Raw genomic sequence first — 10,848 nt, 5'->3', positions numbered from 1 at the left:
CGTGATTTTCCTTTTTGGCTCACAAACTTAACACGTATACCCGGTAACGAAACTTAAGGAATCTTTGTAAAATTTGCCTAATATCGAAGTGACATTGTGGTAAACAATACTGAGTTACTATTTTTGGTCCTCTGCTTGAATTAATAAGCTACCTTTTCTGCGTTCTTGGTCTTTATGAAATCGGAATACGCGAACACCTTATCTGCTAGTACTTAAGCAGTTTGGAGCTGCATGGCCACTCATGTTGAATTATAAATGTAGTATATACTGGTTCTGCAGATTCGTAGGTATGATCATATACTATTATGTAAACTAAGCTGATTGCTGCTAGTATTAATCGCCAACGTTAAGTATCCTGTTAAACCACACTGTACGCTGAAAACCAGTCAAAATACTAATTTACTTTACATTAATTCTTAGATTTAATATTATACAACAAGAATTATATTAGAAATTATATGTTAAATGTTAAAACAACCGCTATACGGGTTTTCTAGCTTTGTATCGCTTACAAGAACTACATGAACACATGCCGACCATGCATTTGTATAGGCGATTCACGCTTTGTGGGCTCCGTAATGGCGGACACGAGCGCCGTTTCCTAACTTGGTCTATACTAACTTTGATTGAACCTACCAACAACTGCAAACTGCATTCAAAATGAAAGAAATCCATTCATAAAACCGTGACGTAACAATGTATTATAATGGGCATTATTCGCGTCAATAGGCCTCTTATTTTCTGAGCAGTTTCGGTGTTTTCCCAGGCCGTGTATTGAGTAGAGTAGTAGACCATGCATAAGTTAAACTTAATGCGACGGATGCGCTTCCTTTTTGGCAACGAGTTGCTCAAAACTAGATTTTGGGCCCCTCAACTGATGTGGATTTTGATTGGCAGCTCATTTGACATTTAACCTCTAAATACTAGGAATTTACACGAAGGAGTAAATTTACCCCGATTTGAAAAATGCTGTTTTAAACTATAACATCTGGTATATAACTACACAACGTTGCCCCAACTGCGAGGATAAATAAGTTACATACGTGGTAACTTGTAAGCGGGCACGACATGTATGAAACAGAACACCTGTGTTATAACGACTGTCGTTGCGGCGCAATGCGAGGATAAATAAGTTACATACATGGTAACTTGTAAGCGGGCACGACATGTATGAAACAGAACACCTGTGTTATAACGACTGTCGTTGCCCCGCCATGCGAGGATAAATAAGTTACATACGTGGTAACTTGTAAGCGGGCACGACATGTATGAAACAGAACACCTGTGTTATAACGACTGTCGTTGCCGCGCCATGCGAGGATAAATAAGTTACATACGTGGTAACTTGTAAGCGGGCACGACATGTATGAAACAGAACACCCGTGTTATAACGACTGTCGTTGCCCCGCAATGCGAGGATAAATAAGTTACATACATGGTAACTTGTAAGCGGGCACGACGTGTATGAAACAGAACACCTGTGTTATAACGACTGTCGTTGCCCCGCCATGCGAGGATAAATAAGTTACATACGTGGTAACTTGTAAGCGGGCACGACGTGTATGAAACAGAACACCCGTGTTATAACGACTGTCGTTGCCCCGCCATGCGAGGATAAATAAGTTACATACGTGGTAACTTGTAAGCGGGCACGAGGTGTATGAAACAGAACACCCATGTTATAACGACTGTTGTTGCCCCGCCATGCGAGGATAAATAAGTTACATACGTGGTAACTTGTAAGCGGGCACGACATGTATGAAATAAAACACCCATGTTATAACGACTGTTGTTGCCCCGCCATGCGAGGATAAAAAAACATTCATCAAAAACAACAAATTGTAGGAGATAGTTTTATATTGAAAAAAATATAGAATCATACACATTGGCACTAGTGACGTCATAAACAGGCGTTATATGTTTTCTATATTTAACAAAATCTGAGGAGACATTGTTATGTAGTCACGTTTGTAGTTGTTAAAGATGGGTTAAAGCTGTTTTAGGCGTACAACTGGGGTGATATATCAAATGTATTTTATTTTTTTTATATACCTTGGAAAATATGTTTTTTTTTAAATATTTTCTTTTCATATATATTGACTAGACATGAAATATAAAACTTTGATAAGATATGTCTTTTAAATCGGGGTGGCATGTCACCCCAGCCACCCCTAACATTACGCCTATCCTCTTTCCAGGAGACGGACATTATAAATTTATCTTTAATTGAAATTACTTCTGCTTAACTTTTCTTGCCAATACAGTGACCACAGCTTGCATAACTTCCGTTAATTGTTCGGCTGAATATCTAGATAGGTATATGACATCACACATCTTCGCCATTATGACATCATCACCCTGCTTGACGGGGGATACAGGGGGTTGTGTGGGGGGAACTCCCTTGTTGCCCGTCGAGGGAGAAAGTTGGTTCGTGGCTGAGAGTTCTGATTCTCGCGCCTGTGATGTCATAATGGAAAAAATATATTTTATTACATAATGTAAAATAGTTTTTTCTGCTAATCTAATATAAAAACAATTAATTTTTGTTTTGCCAAAATTAATTTAGCTTAGCAGGACTTTCCGAGAATTTTAGCTAAGAAATATATTAAGTACATTATGTAAAACAAATATATTTTTGAGTTATTTGAGGAAATAGGGGTTTTAACTAAAAAAAAATTTATTTATTTAATTTAATTTTTCTTTTTTTTGCGAAAAGTTTCCGAAAGGTTCGACTTACTCTTATATCTGCAATGGCTTTTGCAACGGTCGCGCTTCTTACGCTCATTGGCGATCTTTGCGCGTCGTCGGGTCGGAACCTCCTTGGGGCTGGTAGGCTTAACCTTCTGCTTACTACTCTGTAAGTTAAAAGGTGCAAGGTTCAAGTCTCGGGGCTGCTACATCCCATGCTTGCGGTAACTATGTGTTACACATTGTTGAGAATAAAGTTATAACATGGGTGTTCTGTTTCATACACCTTGTGCCTGTTTATGAGTTACCACGTGCGTAACTTTCACTGATTTTTTATGTGTGGCTGATAATTTAGACAACTCATTAATGACCACTGGGTTGGATCAATTGCCGTTAGGTGTCTTGCCCAAGGACGTATACACCCACAGTTGTAGCAGCATCGAGCCTTGAACTTGTAACCTCTTGGTTACTAACACATACTGCTCCAGTAGTTTCAAGTGTGTTGTTCAAATTATGAGTCAGATCTCTTCTCGACGGCGAGCATGAGGTATTTAAACAGAGGCCCCATATTTACCATACCAAACATGGAAATAACATTTACCTCTTTTTTAAATATTTATGAGATCTCCATGGACTAGCAGTTGGCGACCTCGGAATGGTGTTTTCACAAATCGTGCTTTGCGAGATCGGTTCCGCAAATGAAACACGGCGCGTCTGCATGAGAAGATTATTAGGTTAGGGGGCCAAAGCTTTGGCAACCAAAATTCCGAAACTAAATTTCACACAGCTTTTTGTAAGCATACAATAACATGGTTAACTTTCACAATAACTGTAGTAGACGACCCAGGGGTTGAGAAATAGTTTGGATGAATGTATGACTATAACTTGCTTCATCCTCGCGTGGCCGAAAAACAACAGTCGTTATAACACGGTTGTTCATACATGTCAGCTTATGAGTTACCATGTATGTTATTTTGTGGGTAATTATTTTTTTATAGGATTTTTTTTATGTGTGGCTGATAATTTGGACAACCCATTAGTGACCACTGGGTTGGAGCAATTGCGGTCAAGTGACTTGCCCAAGGACACGTACGCCCACAATGACAAGTGACTTGCCCACAGCGCTGGACAATAATAAGAATTTCACCTAGCTATTGCTCACCTTTAGTGCAGGGCTAACTGTGATTGACTTCTTTAAAATCCCGGGACTGCTTGGAGGGGTGGCTGCCATTTCAGTTATGGTGGACACTGTAAGTACATGGTGGGTAAGATGGGTAGTCCACACTTATGTACAGAAAGATAAATAAAATAAACAACTTACGTCTTTTATTCGAACACACTTCCACAGTATTGGTTACATCGGACGTGACTCCTGGAATAAAAACAAACATCAAAATATTTGTTTTAACATCTCATGCTCGCTGTCGAGATACTACATACAGAAAATCAAACGCCCACAAAGTTACATACGTGGTAACTTGTAAGCAGGCACGAGGTGTATGAAACAGAACACCCATGTTATAACGAGTGTCGTTGTCCTGCCATGCGAGGATGAATAAGTTACATACTTATCCAGTTCCACTAGAACCTCACCCATACAAATACAGCTATATATCAACATACAACAAACCAACCTTTATTTGCTTCAATGAAAACTTCATCTTCCAATAAAATTGCAACATCACAACCTTCTTCCTTTTTCTCTTTTTCTTCTTTCCTCCTTTCAACTTCCACCGATTGCTCAATATTCTCTTTTTCCTCCTCTTTCTCTTCTTCACTCTTCTCTTTTTCTTTTATTTTCTCTTTTGCACAGTTCTCTTTTTCTTCCATTTTATTTCCTTCTTCCTTCTCTTTTTCACCCTTCTTCTCTTTTACACAGTTCTCTTTTTTTTCACCATTCTCATTTCCACCTCTCTCTTCCCCTCTCTCTTTTTCCCCCTTCTTCCCTTTATCCCCCCTCTCTTCCCCCAGCCTCCCAGAAATCCTCCTCACCTTACAATGACTCTCAACCACGCCAACCACAGCTTTAGGAGTGAGAACTCTCTTCCTACAAGACCTCCTCAGAGGAGTCCTCGGTACAGGAGTTGACGTCTCCATCGCCGTGGCAACCGGTTCCTCCTCAAAGCTGACCTCTAGTGGTTGAACACCAAGGTCATCAGCGCAGGATACGAACGAGGCATCTTCATGTAATGTTTGGTTGGTCGACATCTCACACATCTCAACTTCATCATGTGATCCCTCATCACGTGATCGCTCATCATGTGATCCCTCATCATGTGATCCCTCATCTTGTGATCCCTCATCACGTGAGCTTGCATCACAAGTAACATCACGTGATCCCTCATCACATGAGCTTGCATCACAAGTAACATCATGTGAACGCTCATCATGATGAAACATGGACGCTTCAGCCATCTCCACGTATTCACTCTCGTCCATTTCATTTGTGATGTCATTATCTGTGACATCACTGTCCTTTATGACATCATCACCTTCTGTGACATCACCACCACCTATAACATCATCGTCTTTTGTGACATCACAATCCTTAGTGACATCACCATCTATAACATCATCATCCATGACATCACCATCTGTGACATTATCATCTATGACATCACCATCTGTGACATCATAATCCTTGGTGACATCACAATCCTTAGTGACATCACCATCTGTGACATCATCATCTGTGACATCACAATCCTTGGTGACATCACTATCTGTGACATCACAATCCTTGGTGACATCACTATCTGTGACATCACAATCCTTGGTAACATCACAATCCTTAGTGACATCACCATGAGTCATCGACATTTCCACCATCTCAACCTCCTCGTATTCTGCTGACTCATCGTTGCTTGTGATGTCACTTCCTTCTTCATCTGTGACATCACAATCAGAGATAATGACACAATCGTCATCACAATCATTCTTCTCTATGACATCACAACCACTTGAATTGTTCGAAGATTTTCGTTTCAATCTCAAACTTCGTCGCACATTTGTTTCCTCGGAACCAACGTGGTCGCTTAACTGTGACTTGGTCATGTGATCTGTGATGTCATCAGGTGTGACGTCATCGTGTGTGATGTCATCATTTGTGATGTCACAGGCACTTTCTTCGATCTAGAACGAAAAAAATAGAAATCATATAAACAAACAGACATTATGACATCACAACTATCCTACCTGCTCTATACTGCCACCAAGTGATGAAGTGTTGGAAACTGTAGAAATATATCGTTAAATAAACCAACCAACCCAGCCAGCTCTACAGCTTACCATTCAAATCTAACCCATCCTGGGGAATTCCCCATGCAAGGGGAAACCCCTCCCTCTTATAAACTAATTCCAATTTCTCTCTAAAAAAAGAAAAAGATTTTTAATTAAAGTTTAAAAAAATGTTATAAAGAAAATAAATAAAAAGTTAAAATAAAAAAGTTTACAAATAAAAAGTTTCAATAAAGTTTAAAAAGTTTTAAAAAATTAAAAAGTTAAAAATTAAAGTTTAAATTAAAAGGTATAAAAATTTTAAAAAGTTGAAAATAAATTTCAACAAAGAGAAACTCACAGAAAAAAATCATCCACGATATTTGGGTTGAAATCGTTTAAAATATTCGACTTCCAAAACTGGACGGATGATTTGTAAATTTCGGTGTCAACCGGCGCAGCGAACACGGTGGCAAGTAAATCGCACAACCCCTCTTGCTGGAAGAGGTGATCCGAATATTCAACTCGTTGAAGAATCTGGGTCCATGTCGCCGTGACGACCTCGTCTTCGTCCGAGCCACTAGGGGGTAATGTGGAAAGTTTTTATTAAAAAATATTTGTTTTAATATTTAGGGATTCATGCTGGAAAGTTTCAATTTATTTTTTTTTTAAATAAAAAAATAATTATATTTTGTCAGTAAAGTTTGACGAATACATGCAACCAAACTTTATATTTTTAATAAAACCTTTTTATTTTTAAAATAAGTTCCAGTGTACTTGGTTTTCTTTAATTTTTACCTAAATTTACATAATTTAAAACAAAATTTATTTACAATTTAACAATAATAATCAAAAAGTTATGAAAATTTAAAATAAACAAACAAGGAATTACCTCAACATGCCTTCAATCAAGTTGTGAAGAATTGGAACAAATATTAAAAAATATTCGTTAAAATATTTGTCGGATATTTCGGTGAAAATGTGGGCGACGTGCGTCGTGATGTCGACCATGTATGTCAACTCCTCGCTGCTTAGCTGGGTAGAAATAACATATTATTAGCTGGGTAGAAATAATATATTATTAGCTGGGTAGAAATAATATATTATTAGCTGGGTAGAAATAATATATTATTAGCTGGGTAGAAATAACATATTATTAGCTGGGTAGAAATAATATATTATTAGCTGGGTAGAAATAACATATTATTAGCTGGGTAGAAATAATATATTATTAGCTGGGTAGAAATAACATATTATTAGCTGGGTAGAAATAACATATTATTAGCTGGGTAGAAATAATATATTATTAGCTGGGTAGAAATAACATATTATTGGCTGGGTAGAAATAATATATTATTAGCTGGGTAGAAATAATATATTATTGGCTGAGTAGAAATAACATATTATTAGCTGGGTAGAAATAATATATTATTGTTGTTAGTTACAAAATGTTTTTAATTATAAGTTATTGTATTACAAAAATTTAATATAAATAACTACAATTTTAATAATAGAAAAAATAAATAAAATGTAAAAATCACAAAAGCGATTAAAAACCACTTTCAAAAAAAAAAGTCTTAATTTTTAAAAACAGAAAATAATATTAAAATAAAAATGAAATACACTTATCTGACTAATGTTATATTTAAACGAATAAATTAAAGAATGAACATTAAAAAAACAATACAAAAAAGGATGAAATAAAAAAGGAAGCAATTTAAAGGAAAAATAAATCACTCTTATCATGTCAAACTTACATTTCCAAGCTTTAACATTAAACGTAATATTGGTTGGAGTTGTTTCTCCTTGGGGGAACCACCAGTAGGGGATTTTCTCTCAGGAATAACATTGATTGGCAAGTCAGTGTAGTTTGTATTAGATACCAACACCATTGTAACGTTTGTAAGGAATTGAACGGAAGTTTCCGTCTCGCAAACCTGGGATGAAGGGTTAAGTTGTGTATACCGGAACGCCGTTTCAAATTAACGAGCTTATAACGACATTACTGTGGTTGCGAGACAATTTAAAACAAGATTACAATAAGTTTAAATGTTTGTTGCCCGAATTAACTTATATTTTTATAATTCTCTGGACTTTTTGTCGTCCCGAATAAAAACCATATTTTTTATTTTCAATCAACATTAAAACAAAAATTTGGTTTATAACGCATTTCTTGTTGGATAAAAACTTATATTTCACTCATAAGTAAGGTAAGTAAGGTATACTTATATTTATGAATCACAGATCATATAACGCAGACGTACCGATTTCTCGTTTCCCTCCAGTTTTTCGATCGTCAATTCAATCATTTTGTCGACTACTTCGTTTCGCTTGACGCTGGATATGAGGCGACTCATTTCAACGAACTTGTCAAATATTTCCTCCCACGTGGTTGTTACTGTTGTTGTTTATACGTTTTTAATATTTTATTTTATAAGATATTTATCATTTACTTCAATAAGATATTTATGTTTATCATGATGTTGTTTCCAAACAAGTATTTATTATTAATGTTTTCCTCAATCTCTATGTTCAATGTAATGCTTGAGTGACTTTGTGTATAAAGCTGACTTTGTATGCCAGAGTGTCATTTTAATATTACATGCATTGGAGCAGGAGGTCTTATTGTTTGGTGTGACCTTGGATGACCTTTCGTCAGTTTTCATATGTTATCCGTTGATGTATATGTGTTTATGCTTGCTAGTTTGCTTTGCATAGGCCCCTAACATGGATATGTAATGATTTATAAAGATATTGTAAATAATCTCAAGAACCTGGCATTGTGCATATGACACAAAGCCATAGAAAATACAACAATCTATGGTAACATGAAAGGCTGCCTTTTGTGTCTAAAACATGCGGGCATAAAGTGTTTCAATTATTAAACTAAATTAAAATATTTTTAAGGACGGTAACTTTGGGGGAAGCAGGAAATATCATAAAGCAGGTAATTCTACTCCAACTTTGCTGAAGAAGCAAAAACACCACGGCAAACACTGAAAAAAAAATTTTTCCGGTGGTCACTAATGGGTTGTCACAATTATCAGCCATATATAAAAATAACCACAAAGTTACATACGTGGTAACTTGTAAGTATGAAACAGAACACCTGTGTTATAACGACTGTCGATACCTGGCATTGCGAGGATAAATAAGTTACATTCATTCAATTGTCTAACACATTTCATGTATCACATTATGACATCACAACCGGTACTCACAATCGTCAACGACGTCTTTCCCGCACTCCCCACCGTTGAATATAAAAGTGAGGGGAAACCCCAGGAGTGAGAACAAAGCAACAAAATCATGTTCGAAGCTGTCACCCTGGTTGATGTTACCGCTCTGTGGAAAGAATAAGTTGGATTTAAATGTAATTAGCTCGGTAATAACAGGAATCTATTTAAATAAAATACTGCAGATGCCATTTTAAAAGCATAGAAATATTTCTACAATAGCTAGCATTCAGCCAATACGTATAAAACATAAAACAATAACATTTCTGTTTAAATAAGAAACTGACGATGCCATTAAAGCAAAATATATCTCTTTTATTAAACAATTTGTTAGCCTTGATTTTGTCTGTTACATTAACACCAGATCCTACTGTAACACTGTAACTCTTTATGGCTCTCCATGAGAACCAAATCCTATTTGTTTGTTTGTAGGAGTTTTTAAGACAATATAAAATAACCAGAATATTCCAAAAAAAAAGGAATTTTAATTCATTGGAAGAAAACACACAACATAAAATGATAATATATACGATGTCCATGTTAATCACAATGCATATTATTATAAGTTATTATGACATCATAATAAGTACCTTCGTCATATACTCAAACACATGATCCGCTAGGTGTCCCCAGAGATGCATAAATATAAGATGTCTATGTTGGAACAACTTCACTACGTCGTGGACAAATTCGAGAATCGCGATTCGACGTTGCATTCCAATCGATATTAACTCTTCCAATTTACTCCATAAGCTGTAATGTGTTATTATAACATGGGTGTCTTCTTATACACCAGACACACATGGTGTATTCATACACCTCATGCTCAGTGCCGAGTTATATCATGGGTGTCTTCTTATACACCAGACACACATGGTGTATTCATACACCTCATGCTCACTGTCGAGTTATACCATGGTTGTCTTCTTATACACCAGACACACATGGTGTATTCATACACCTCATGCTCACTGTCGAGTTATACCATGGGTGTCTTCTTATACACCAGACACACATGGTGTATTCATACACCTCATGCTCACTGTCGAGTTATACCATGGGTGTCTTCTTATACACCAGACACACATGGTGTATTCATACACCTCATGCTCACTGTCGAGTTATACCATGGTTGTCTTCTTATACACCAGACACACATGGTGTATTCATACACCTCATGCTCACTGTCAAGTTATAACATGGGTGTCTTCTTATACACCAGACACACATGGTGTATTAATACACCTCATGCTCACTGTCAAGTTATAACATGGGTGTCTTCTTATACACCAGACACACATGGTGTATTCATACACCTCATGCTCACTGTCGAGTTATACCATGGGTGTCTTCTTATACACCAGACACACATGGTGTATTCATACACCTCATGCTCACTGTCGAGTTATACCATGGTTGCCTTCTTATACACCAGACACACATGGTGTATTCATACACCTCATGCTCACTGTCGAGTTATAACATGGGTGTCTTCTTATACACCAGACACACATGGTGTATTCATACACCTCATGCTCACTGTCGAGTTATAACATGGGTGTCTTCTTATACACCAGACACACATGGCGTATTCATACACCTCATGCTCACTGTCGAGTTATAACATGGGTGACTCTTAATACACCAGACACACATGGTTTATTCAATCGCCTCGTGCTCGCTTGAAAGTTATAACCATGGTGTCATC

General features: G+C 36.8%; 1 protein-coding gene across 1 annotated transcript in view; it reads right to left on the bottom strand.

The window, feature by feature from the left end:
• Positions 1–1,932: 1,932 nt before the first annotated feature.
• Positions 1,933–10,848, bottom strand: part of LOC100178021 (telomere-associated protein RIF1-like) — a 16,500-nt gene continuing 7,584 nt past the window's right edge. Inside the window, exons 15-29 of the mRNA XM_026837325.1 lie at positions 9,731–9,893; positions 9,126–9,249; positions 8,169–8,302; positions 7,662–7,841; positions 6,797–6,939; positions 6,266–6,484; positions 5,977–6,056; positions 5,884–5,921; positions 5,361–5,820; positions 4,323–5,249; positions 4,010–4,060; positions 3,851–3,936; positions 3,290–3,402; positions 2,738–2,855; positions 1,933–2,457 (exon numbers count right to left, since the gene is read on the bottom strand). Coding sequence (XP_026693126.1) covers positions 2,233–2,457; positions 2,738–2,855; positions 3,290–3,402; positions 3,851–3,936; positions 4,010–4,060; positions 4,323–5,249; positions 5,361–5,820; positions 5,884–5,921; positions 5,977–6,056; positions 6,266–6,484; positions 6,797–6,939; positions 7,662–7,841; positions 8,169–8,302; positions 9,126–9,249; positions 9,731–9,893 — 3,061 coding nt within the window. The 3' untranslated portion in view covers positions 1,933–2,232. The remainder of the gene's footprint in view (positions 2,458–2,737; positions 2,856–3,289; positions 3,403–3,850; positions 3,937–4,009; positions 4,061–4,322; positions 5,250–5,360; positions 5,821–5,883; positions 5,922–5,976; positions 6,057–6,265; positions 6,485–6,796; positions 6,940–7,661; positions 7,842–8,168; positions 8,303–9,125; positions 9,250–9,730; positions 9,894–10,848) is intronic.

The sequence above is a fragment of the Ciona intestinalis genome, chromosome 13, assembly GCF_000224145.3.
Source record: "Ciona intestinalis chromosome 13, KH, whole genome shotgun sequence".
Taxonomy (NCBI): Eukaryota; Metazoa; Chordata; class Ascidiacea; order Phlebobranchia; family Cionidae; genus Ciona; species Ciona intestinalis.
The sequence above is the reverse complement of the archived record's forward strand: the minus strand, read 5'-3'. Positions and strand labels throughout refer to the sequence as shown.